At 38.9% G+C, this 12126-nt stretch overlaps 1 protein-coding gene across 5 annotated transcripts in view; it reads left to right on the top strand.

Annotated features, from left to right (window-relative positions):
• Positions 1–6268, top strand: part of LOC117549503 (poly(rC)-binding protein 3-like) — a 123315-nt gene extending 117047 nt beyond the window's left edge. For 3 of the 5 annotated variants that reach the window (XM_034221488.1, XM_034221487.1, XM_034221486.1), the window contains 3 exons: positions 558–610; positions 1143–1312; positions 2032–6268. In XM_034221488.1, the coding sequence (XP_034077379.1) occupies positions 558–610; positions 1143–1312; positions 2032–2086 (278 nt within the window). In that variant the 3' untranslated portion in view covers positions 2087–6268. The remainder of the gene's footprint in view (positions 1–557; positions 611–1142; positions 1313–2031) is intronic. The other 2 variants (XM_034221490.1, XM_034221489.1) reach the window with 1 other exon arrangement.
• The last annotated feature ends 5858 nt before the right edge of the window (positions 6269–12126 follow it).

The following is a 12126-nucleotide window of genomic DNA, read 5'->3' as shown; positions in this document are numbered from 1 at the left end:
ACACATTTTTAGGTTGTCTAACTTCCATTAAAGATGAAAAACTCCCGTGAAATAGGCTACCACATTGTTCTGTTTTAACTAACTGAATATCACCCCCACATCCAAATTGAACGTATTCACCCAACTGAGGATCTCATGAATAATTTCATTTTGATTCTTTTTTCCCCACTTTCATCGTGTGGCAATTACCATTATACACGGAATTATTTATTGAACCATCAGGAGTTCTTGTGAAAATGTGCTCTAATTTAAATGTGTTTTAGCTGACTTTATTCACATTATATCCAATCACACACACGTGATTTAATAAAGAATGAAGAGAAACTGCGTAAAAAAAACAGAAAAAAGATCCGCTGAGAAATAGGCTTATGAAGTTCTCAAAGTAATACTTTGATATGTTGGAAATACACTTAGTCAAGAGTGCAACAACACTTCTCATCTAATTCTTGGCTAAGGAGGTAATAAGCGTATTTCCCAACATTTCTAAATAATTCTGTTGAAGTAAAGTGGGCTTTTTAGTCAAGTCTCCCTTCTTATCCAATTGCTCCCCAATTCAGGTTTGGATGCCAATCCACCAGCCAGTACCCATGAACTTGCCATTCCCAATGATGTGAGTAATGCTTTTTGGAGACAGCTGATACTGTTTGTTTTTTCATTATGCACCTTTCAATGTAGGTGTCTTTCAATTGGCATTGTCATACAACATTTGAACGATGTTAAGAAAGTTTTAATTGTGCAAAAAATGCAAGGTTGCAAAGATAACAGTCATATCACTGCAGTTGAACAGGGTGGTTGGCAGTTGTAAGTGTTAATTGAGTCAAAAGAAAATACATATTTGCACACAGAGTACCCTAAGTCAATCCTGTTTTTTAAACGATAAATAGAAATGTTAAATAATAAGAGCCAATGAGATTACAAACAAGGACCCTGCCAACTCCACTTCTTGTAAAGCAGAATTCCACCAATCAGCTGATCTAGTGACCATGTTACACTTAATCAAACCTGATTTCTGCAGTGATAGGATTGAAATGGAACGCAGACCATTTCATGCCCCATTAAACACCTTTTTAAATGTAAAATGTTTAAGGTATGAGGATACATGTATTGCTTAATGCTCCAAAGTCTTTCTCTCCTCCCCCCAGCTAATAGGCTGCATCATTGGACGCCAGGGAACCAAAATAAACGAGATCCGACAGATGTCTGGAGCGCAGATCAAAATCGCGAATGCCATGGAGGGCTCCTCGGAGCGCCAGATCACCATCACAGGGACTCCTGCCAACATCAGTTTGGCCCAGTATCTCATCAATGCCAGGTAAACTTTAACCCTATCTGCTGGGATCTGGCACAATTCCGAAGGTTCAAAACTGTAGCTGTGTAGCTTTCTAGTTTAATTCTGACATTCATGACATTGATACTTTGATGGATTGCCAGAAAATCACCATATCTGACAGGTTTTGACAAGCAGATGAATAATGTTCCTTTTTCTTTTTTCTTCTTTCTTTTGTCCTTTATTTCAACCCAAGTGTAGGCATTAAAATGCATCGAGTTTTTAGCCAGTACCCTCTTTGCAAGTAAGTTGCTCCTGGGAGCAATGCCAAATACTGAGACAAGTAAGCTGTGTCTTTGAACAGAATCTGCAGATAAGTAAACTGTGTTCAGTCAGTCAATAATCAAATGATGTTATTCAATTAAAAGCAACTCAAAGACGAAATGTGTTGAGCCCCAAGCCGAGACCTAGGGCAGGTTCTGGATTGTGAACAGTACAATTCTGAGAAACCTATTTTTTTATTTTAATATCTCTGCTAGACTCTGTACCCCTCTGTGTCCTGTTCTCCCTGCTGAAACCAGTAATACATTATCAGCTCTGAGAAAAACCAACCCTCACTGATGTCCCCAGGATATATCTGCACCTCAAAGTCAAATGTTATCAACGTCAGAGCAGCCACAAACTCAACAAACAGGACTTTCAGTCTTTGATGACAGTCCGCTGAAAAACTAATAGCAATTGCTTTCCCACAATTCCAATGGCAGGTTCAGGGACGTGGCTGCCATGTGGAATGACCCCTCATCCATGACTACATCCTGAAGTCACCCCAAATCTGCTTCTGTTTGCAAAAGCTAACATCAAAACCGCTGTTTCACAATTAACCTCTGTGTGTTATCCCATTGAACTTCCCCTTTAGACTCCCTTGCACAACACTTAGCATTAGCCAATGGAGTTAACTTTAGTCAAATTGATAACACTGGGATTAGTTTTTAAACGATGGAGCCAGGGTATCGTTTAGAATAGTTTGATATTTTTGTCAAATTCTGTTCTTATAATTGCTCGGGGTCAGATAATACGGTTGATACCAACTTTCATCTCTGTCCGTTAAATATGTAGCCATATCCAGGAGAAGGTTAGCTTAGCTAGCTAGTCAGAAGCTTATGGTGGGTTCATTTTATATTTGAAAGTCGGAAATTGGAGTTGTGAATTACGCCTCACCCAAGGTTTACTGCGTTTCAACAGAAACAGTTCCAAGCCAGTTCTAGACATGCTGTATTTTGTGCTTACACTTAAGCAACAGGTCCACAAATAAAATGTGTACGGTATTGTGTGTATAGATATACAGATATACTAATAAACTGTAAATTAAGATATCTTTTGCTTAACAGCCATCTTGGAATTTGATGGGTGATGAGATACTCCCAACATTTCTTATTGAAATGCTACTTCAGGGGGTTTTCGGCTTAATTTTCTTCGAGTAGAAAATGGGAAATGTCAATATACAATTACAAATTGAACGCATCCATTTGCTTGGCTCTGTCTAAAGGCGACAATCATTTTGCTTACCCGCACCTATAAAGCTCACTCATTAACATGGTGGCACCCTCACATTGAGATAAAGGCTCCAGGAAGTCATGCCTTTTTTTGTGACATGCTATGCTATGCAATGCTATGCTAACCACCTCCTGGCTGCAACGTTAACATAAGGGTGGTATTAACCTTCTCATTTTGCTGTAAGAAAAAAAAAAGCACATTTCAAAATGTCTAATTATTTCTTTAAGTGTTTAATTAGCATGCCTTATTCCAATAATAATATTGTCTTTCTGTTTTTCATTGTTCTATTGGATACATGTGCCTATTTAGTCCTATTGTGTCATTGTCTGAAATAGTAAAATGAATAAAAAATGTAAAATAAATAAAAGTAAAAAAAGACAAAACACATGACTGCCACTCGAGCAATGCTGTTGAGAGAAGAGTGATGTGATGCCTCTGTCAGGGAATACAGCAATTTATACACATTTCATACACCATTATTTTCTCCTCACTGCATGGCTTCATCAGGGGGATAGAACTGCATGGTTAAATACCATATTTTTTGAAGTGAAGGTTGAAGGGTATTATATAAATATGGTATCAAATATGCAGAGAAAACCACAACCTGCAGTGTCAGCAAACACTGGAGCACAGAACCAGCCATTGCAGCTGTACTTTCACTTCCAAGGGAAAGTTCTTCTTTCACAGCTGTTTTATTCTCTCTGTCTGCCTCCCCTCCCTCCCCTCCCCCTCCTTCCCCCAAACTGTTCTAGGCTGACGTCTGAAGTCACTGGAATGGGCACACTGTAATTTCTACCCATCTTCCCTCAGTGCATCACATGACCTTTGAGCAAATGGCATTGCACCTGATATGTATTTATTTCTCTGTGTTTGACTGTCCTGATTTATTAAGTGACTTTAACAATGATTTCTAGTATTTACTGTCAACACATGTATCCGCACTGTTCCTAGGATTCCTCACACCTGTCCCTGTTGTTTTCTGAAAGGTTGCTTAACTTCTTTGACACTCTAGTATCTTTCATGGCATCTCACGCACTGCGCCGCTTTGTTTTACCTCATATTTCAACTTTTTCTTTCTTGCACTGCAGACACCAGTCAATGCAAAGCAAACCTGTACATTGGTATGACAATCCAAACCAAGGTTTTCTTTCCTTCAGCCCGCATTCTCCTATTTTATGATGGATGGAATGGGTGCTTTAGCATGTGAACATAGACATTTGCCTGCTTTTAATTGTGTAGTGTTGTTACATTTAAATTGTTCTGCATGACACACAACACCTACTACATTTCCAATTTATTTCAAACTCAAAACTGCGGAAAGGAAGACCAAATGCTAAAAGGGAATGGAGGGACAGAAACGGTCTTTTGATCTGAAAGTGTGACTTTGACTCCAATTTGGAATAGATACAGACCAGTAAGTAAACAACCCCCGTAATGCGCGAATATCCAAGTTTCATGCGAAAAAAGACTGTTGCGGAAAAATGGAAATGACTAAAGTGAAGGGTGAAATCCAAATGCATGCTACAAATAAACACCACTTTATTCGCCTATACTCTTCAAACATAATATAACTTTCATGTTATTCATGCTGCCATGTCATAACAAATATAGAGGTATGGGCCATATAGAAAATGGTGGAGTCTGGTGTCCTCACATGTAACTCATTTAAGGCACAGTTTGCTAGGCAACAAGCCTTTCCAGTTACGGAAAATGTAATATGTTTCTGGTCAGCATGTATAATTCACTAGAGACATATATTTGTACGTATGTATCCACAATGAACTAGTTTTGCAGATAGAGTCTCTGCACCATTAATTAACCCTTGTGCCTCACTAGGGACATTTTCCGCTTATCGCATATTATCAGTCCACAACAAAGCGTGTAGTCAGAACCCATTTAAACAACATTTTAAAAATAAAAGGGAAATGATTTAAACAATCTGGCATTTCAAGGAGTTAACGTTCTAATAAAATATATGAAAATGAGGAAGTTTTGATGAAGACAGGAGTAGAAGTTATTTTAAAATTATGATACATTTTGCAATCTGGCAATTGTTTGACTCACTGACATTGTTGTCCTCTGAAAACAGCATTTTTTGTGAGGAACAAGGGTTGACATTTATTTTGTAATCAGTCTAAATGATTATACTAGATTATATTTCAGAATGATGCATAAAGTAACAAACATTAAAATGGCTATTTAACAAAAAGTTTGGATGACTTATTAAAATGTATCACCCAACATACATACAGTTTTATATAACATCAATATTTCAGATATCATCGAATATAAACCAAAATCTTTCTGTATGTCCTGCAAAAAATACAACTGGATGGCCTTATTAGTATCTGCAACTGTCAACGATAAATAAATAAAAGATATGTAGTCTACAACACACAGGAGACTTCCACAAATAGCCTAATATATTATTCATCTGATGACTGTGTGCTACTTTGCAGGTAGCTATTATTTTAAATCCACGTTATCTTAATAAAATTATACATGTTACTCTCAACGCCTGGAAATGCATTACTCCAATGATAAATAATGTTCTGGGAATATTATTTAGTCATTACAGGTACATGGCTTTTTGGTTGATTTTACGGGAGTCACTAAAATGTTTTTGTTGTTGAGAAATAGCTGCTTCACATTACCACATTAACATATTACATCCACACATTGCTTGACATTTACATGATGAATGTAAATATGTACATCAGCGCTCATCTGGCTGCATCTGGACGTGTTTCAGATGTGAGGAAAAGCTAAATGAAGGCTGACAATAACGATTTTGTAATAATACCACAGTGTAGAAATACCTGTTAAGTCAAGGATGTTACTTAATTAAGAGTACAAAAGTACAATATTTGCTTCTGTAGTGCAGTAGAAGTATAAAGTAGCATAACATGGAAATACTATGTAAATGTACTTAGTTACTTTCATCCACTGGTTTTTCATTTTTAATATAAAAAACTCTGCGTCATCAAAGCAGATTATTATCTTAATACAATTCCACATTGATAGTTGTGTCTGTTGGTTGAAGGTGGTTGTGTGCCAGCCATGATGCAGTCATGCTGCTTTACAGTATGAGCCATTTGCAAACATCTCAGTTGCCTTTTTGATTGTCATATCTGTCATAATCATGCATCGCTCATGTGCTTATCGTTACGGTGTGTGATTTACACTCTGTTGTGTAAATAGAACACCCTCTTGTTGTGTTGATTTTGCCTTTTAACTCATACATTTACACATTGTTGTTACTGTGCTAGAGCAGCAACAAAATGAAAGGCTAGCACCATAAGTTGCTGTTTGAGGAAATGTGTCTGATCATGTTTAAGTTTGATCATTTTGCTTTTTGAAAGTCTGTATTGGATTTATTATTTATTGAGGTTGATACTGAAATGTTTTGTAAAATGAAGAGAATAAAGTTTGTGTGTTTTCCCTTGACTGGTTTTACTTATTGAGAATTCTGTTGGATTTGTGTCTCATTCATTTTTTACAAAAGCTACAAAAGCTTATTATATGTAATAAGCAGCAGAGCGCTAGCATCCCTTGTCTAATGAATGAACAGCACAGATAGTTTTTTTAAACTTCAATTAAACACTTATCTATGTTTTTCTTCAACATTTCCACCTTTAACATTTCAGACAGTCAAACCTTAAGAATTGGTCCGTCTTCTTGCCAGTAAAAGGCAAGTTTAATCATCTTTGGGTTTTTATTTGGTGCATTTTAACCCAAGGAGTCTGTTAATCAGAAACCAATCTAAACAAAAGGAGAATCCAATGGCATCTGTTGACATAACAACAACAACAACAACAGAACTCCGGTTATTAGATGCTAAACTCAGGTCAGCTGAACATTAACCCAGCCAGTAAAGGTCCTCAGTAAGGAAACAGATAATAAATTGAGGGATTATAAAAAGACCTTCACGTATTCTGCCTTCCAAAAATGCGGTATTTAAAAAAGGGAGCTTGTGAGCAAATGCTCTACTCCAAAAATATTTACATTTAAACAGCCTAAGTCCCCCGCCAGATCACAAATGTGTGTTACTTCACTGTAATGTTTGACCTTCACTTCCTAGAATGATGTATGTGCAGAGTTTGATTGACACCAGAAGGCTGTTTTCACAATGATTTTCTGAATGTTGTCTTCGCTCACCTTGAATCTCTGGCTGTTTCTCAATGTCGAGTACACCTGCTGCAGAGCCACTATTTCAAGTATATCGAGTGGCGCCGAAGGACTGTTTAAATGCATGTTAAATGCCCAACATTCGGCGCCACTCTATGACGTAGTATACTTGAAATAGTGGCTCTGCAGCAGGTGTACTCGACATTGAGAAACGGCCTCTGTTTAGCGTGTGTATCCTGCTTACAAGAGAATCTTGTGACATAACATGTAGTTAGGAAGCTTATTATGGTGCAGTGTATATCTAGGAGCTGATGTTTGTGTTGTTTTTGTCATATAACCTCATACGTCAGATGGTTTGTTACACACAACTATATAAGTATCCATCATTCGAAACTGGAAGAGCGCAACTCTTTTAAATACTTTTAGTTTTTCGGATTAACCATCTGTCAATTCAACTTTTGTCAAAGCTAGTTATTTATTTGTAATATAACTTATGTTATAAGGTACAGGAATGAGTCCTAAACCCAGAAAGGAGTTACGCTGCGTCCACACTACAGCGTCGACAGCTTCAAAAACAGTTTCCAACGCGACTGCCCATTCACTTTGAATGGGGTGACGTCACGTTGCCTCGCTTTTCGCCGAACTGAATTGTGGGTAGCATAGCGGTCCGTCTCCGCCGGAGACGCCGGAGTAGCCAGCGCCAGCCAATCAAATCCCGTTTCTGAAAATCTGACAGCTCAAGCGCTAGCCAATCAAACCGCGTCTAAGCTGGGAGAGATATCCCGCCGTTGATTTCTATATTTCAAAAAAAGATGGAGGAGAAACTAATTATCGCCGTAGCACATCACCCGGTTTTGTATGACCAGACCCTCTTCACCTACCGGGATACAAACCGGAAGAACCAGTCATGGAGGGAGGTGGCAGAGACAGTGGGTGAAACTGGTAGGTTTTCGCCTGTTTGGGGAGTTTATATATATATATATATATATTGCTCGCATAAAATCCCCGGGGTTTTTTGCTTTGTATGTCGGGGGCGGGAGATTCATGTGATTGGTTGTTGGTCGCGTTGCTCGAATAAAATCCCCAAGCTTCAGACACGCCCAGCTCCAAGCTTTTTTTTAAGCTGTAGTGTGGACGCTCCGTTAGGGTTTTAGCACTTCTGGGCTCCCTCATATCAAGTCAATAGGTTTTTTTTTTTTTAAATGAATTTTTAGTTAGACTCCCCAAATAAGGTCATTTTCATGTTTCGTTTTACAATATAAAATAGGTCAGTAAACACTCCACTGGTGAATGTCTAAGTTTTAACATGTCATAAAAATGGCGGTTGCTATCAAGTGGCTAAATGAGAAACTAAACATCATCCCGCCAAAAATGTGCTGCCTTTAGCTAAGCGCTGGTGAAGTCATGCAACACACATTTTGTTTGTTATAGCATTACGTTAGCTTTTGACTTCTGCCGATTGAATTTACGCTTAAAAAATCACATAGTCGTGCTTATTTGTAGAGATTATCCTGCTGAACAAAACAGGAAATGATCATTAACGTGTTTGCCACAGAGCTTATTTCCTGCAATATTTTCAAAATCCGATGGAAAAATCCTATTGCTTTTTTGTTATTATTCGAACTCCCGGTCGATCGCGGGGAGATTTCCAGTCGATCGCGAGATGTGTCTAAAAATAGAACAACAATATTCTGTTTTATCGTTAATGTCCTATAACATAATTTTCCTGTGCCAGAATAATGCACTTGAACGCATCAAAGCTTTGTGATTGGCCGGCGTGACCCCATGTGTCGGGGCGTGGCTGCTGGGCAGTGGGCACTAGTTAGCTGCTGACGTTGTCCGTGTCAACAGGAGTGACAGTCCGCACACACACAAGACCGCAATTACGGCAGAAGCAAAATAAGCCCAAAATATATAATTTTCACTCCGAGTGGGAGGATTATTATTTGTGTATCTATTCCAATTCAAAGTCCATCTGTCTCATCTGCAATGCGAGCGTGGCTTTATCGAAGAAGGGTAATTTAGGAGCGGCATTTCAAAACGGTGCACAAACGCTACGAGACGGAATTCCCTCCTAATTCTGCCCTACGCTCCAAAAGGGGAGGGGCCTGAAAGGACGGCTAAATGCAGCACAGCAGTCCATTTTCACCAGGCCCAACAACAAGAGCAAGGCTGCTACCATAGCATCTTAACGTGTCAGTCACGTTCTTGCGAAACACATGAAGTCTTTCAAAGATGGCGAAATTGTGAAAGAAGCATTCCTGGAGGCTGCCGACGCGCTTTTGGGGGACAGTAAAAATAACAGTAGCATTTCAACAGGTTTTTGATATAATAACAACTCAAGTTAGATACCTTTATTAATCAGCTGTGAGTTTTAGTTTGTTTGAACTTATTCATTATAATTATTCTACAAAATGGTATAAGAATGCAAACTTAAATTGATTATAGTCTATTATCAATTGAGGTTAAGAAACTAGTGTTGCTTGCATCCTATTAAAGGCATTTATTTTTATACTCTACTAAAATGCAACAAAAAAAGGTTTGATTCTATTAATTTTGTCTTTTTTATTGCACTTTGGCAGCAGATTCCTGTGTAGCTTCAGATCTGAGTTGTCTTATTAGTAAGCCTCATTTATACTTTTGTAGCAACACTATTTTTATATAATGGCAAAGAAAGGGTTAAGAGTATTTTCTTTTTTCCCTGGGTCATATGTGGCAGCACTGTTCAATGTTTCTTGAAAACATTACCCACTGTAGTATGTGACGTGTGAATAAACTCCAACTCTGTATCAACAACACTGTTGTGTAACTTCAGTTAAATACTTGTATGTGTGTAGATTAGAAAGAGGTCAGATAAAGGATCTGCAGTATTTTATGAAGTATTCATCGTACAAAGGTCCGTTTTATACAAGTAGAAGTGTGGTAGCAGGCTGTCAGTAATGGCTATGCCTCTCTATTTGGACTGGTAGATCTCGGCAGACTGGCAACTTTAAAAGTAGCTCTCGGTTCAAAAAAGGTTGGACACCCCTGGCCTACAGCAATACTTTTACCTGCACCAATCTATTACAAAAAGGGCAGCCATTTTCAAAAAAATAATTGGCAGTTGATTGGACTTTTGTCAAAGCTAGTTCAATGCTTTTCTCAGCTCTTACTTCAATTAAGAAATACCTTTTCAGTTCTTATGTATGATCTCCATAGTCTCTTTAGGAGCCATGGCTTGATCTGATGGTTGCCTCTTATTGTTACGTCAGTCACACCTGCTGCCAGTGGCTCCTGATTGGTCAGATCACCGGCTGGAACAAACACATTACTTGAAGCTTGAGGAGATGTATTTCTAGGAGCTTCCCAAGTTATTTTATTTTAATTTTATGATATTGCCACAAACCTACAAAGCTACAGTGAAAAACTATATTTCTATTTTCAGTCTAGAATGTTATCAAGGCATCTACATCTGCATCTATGATAAGAAATGCAAATTGCTACCGATGTTAATACAAGCCCAAAAGGTATGAGAAGCATCACAACCTCTTTCTCAAGCATAACTGATTGACATTTAAATGTAGACTAATATAATTGCATTGAAAAGTTATTTATTCAATTTCTCACTGTTCTTTTTTCACCCTTACTGCATAGGGAGTCACATTCAGCCACAGAACAGCACCCATGCATCACGATCAAGGGTTTGTCACCTCCCGCTTGGCTACTGCAATGGTGTCCTGTTTGGGGTTCCCAACAAAACCCTGGACAGACTCCAGTATGTTCAAAACTGTGCCGCTAGGGTACTCACGCACACAAAGCTGTGGCAGCACATCACTCCCACCCTCATCCACCTACACTGGTTGCCAGTCAAGTCCTGCATAACTTATAAAGTCCTCCTCCTTACCTACAAGTCCCTCCATGCCCATGCCCCCCAGTACCTATCGGACATCCTTCACCCACATGCCCCACCCCGGAACCTGCGGTCTTCAGACTCTGGCCTGCTTACCACCCCCCGCACCAACCTGCGAACCTTCGGGGACAGAGCCTTCAGTGTGGCAGCCCCCACCCTCTGGAACGCTCTCCCTGCGGAGATCCGCAACATCCCCACACTTGACGCCTTCAAAAGGGCCCTCAAGACCCATCTGTTTACTAAGGCCTTTGGCCCCTAATCTATTTGTTGTTTTGTCTGTCTGACTGGTTGTCTGACTGCCTTTTCTTTTGTTATGTTTGTTTTGCCCTGTTCTTCTTTGTTAAGCGACCTTGGGTCTCATGAAAGGCTCTATATAAATCCAAGCTATTATTATTATTATTATTATTAAGGGTCCTTCAGCAGGGTAACATCACCGGGGTCACTTTACAGGATTTTTTTCCCCAAATGTATTCCACAACTTCTCCTAATGAGTGAATCTTGAACACTGGGTTTAACTGTTCCAAATAAGACCGAGATAAGCCTGCATGACGCCAGGTAGTGTATCCTCATTCACAGCTTCATGACCAATAAGTAGGGAGAATACCCACAGTAAATCACCATAATGCAAGTTACAGAACAGCCTTATGGCAATTAAGACAGTATTGTATGGCTTCCTTTCCCTTAAATCATCCTTTATTGACTTGGCAATGTTTTCCCACTGAGCCAAATGTCATCAGCCACTCTAACAATGGAAATAAGTTCAAACTGATAGGTAAGGTAGTTTTTGGTGGTCTTTTCACAGGTGTGTAAAGGTATTCAGTTTGTGCCCTCTTAATGGGGCAATTGGTCACCCTCTGCTTGTCTGGACCAGTTTTAATTTCAATATAACAGAATCTATAACGACAGACAGGAACGTCTCAGGGGTGGACACAATAAAAGGAACACTTTGCAATATGGTGCAATCAATTGCAACATCCCTGCAAAAAATCCTAAGTTTGTGAAGTTAATAACGTTGAGTTTTTCTTGAGACTGTCAGGGAGGTGTTGATTCGACTCCATGGAAAATGGAATGGTATGTTCTGAAGGCTTTCGAGCACACACTCAGCACAGACTGTAACAGACAATGTGACAGTGGACCTAAAACCAGCAAATTAGTTCCTATTTTCTCTGCTTTCTCCGTTGAGAGACACTATAGTTTGCAAAATAGGACATTAAGATTAATTACTACAGTTCTCAACGTTTACCAAGGTCCTAATGAGATATCAATGTAAGATAAAAGGGCTCTATAG

The sequence above is a fragment of the Gymnodraco acuticeps genome, unplaced genomic scaffold (genome assembly GCF_902827175.1).
Source record: "Gymnodraco acuticeps unplaced genomic scaffold, fGymAcu1.1, whole genome shotgun sequence".
Taxonomy (NCBI): Eukaryota; Metazoa; Chordata; class Actinopteri; order Perciformes; family Bathydraconidae; genus Gymnodraco; species Gymnodraco acuticeps.
The sequence above is the reverse complement of the archived record's forward strand: the minus strand, read 5'-3'. Positions and strand labels throughout refer to the sequence as shown.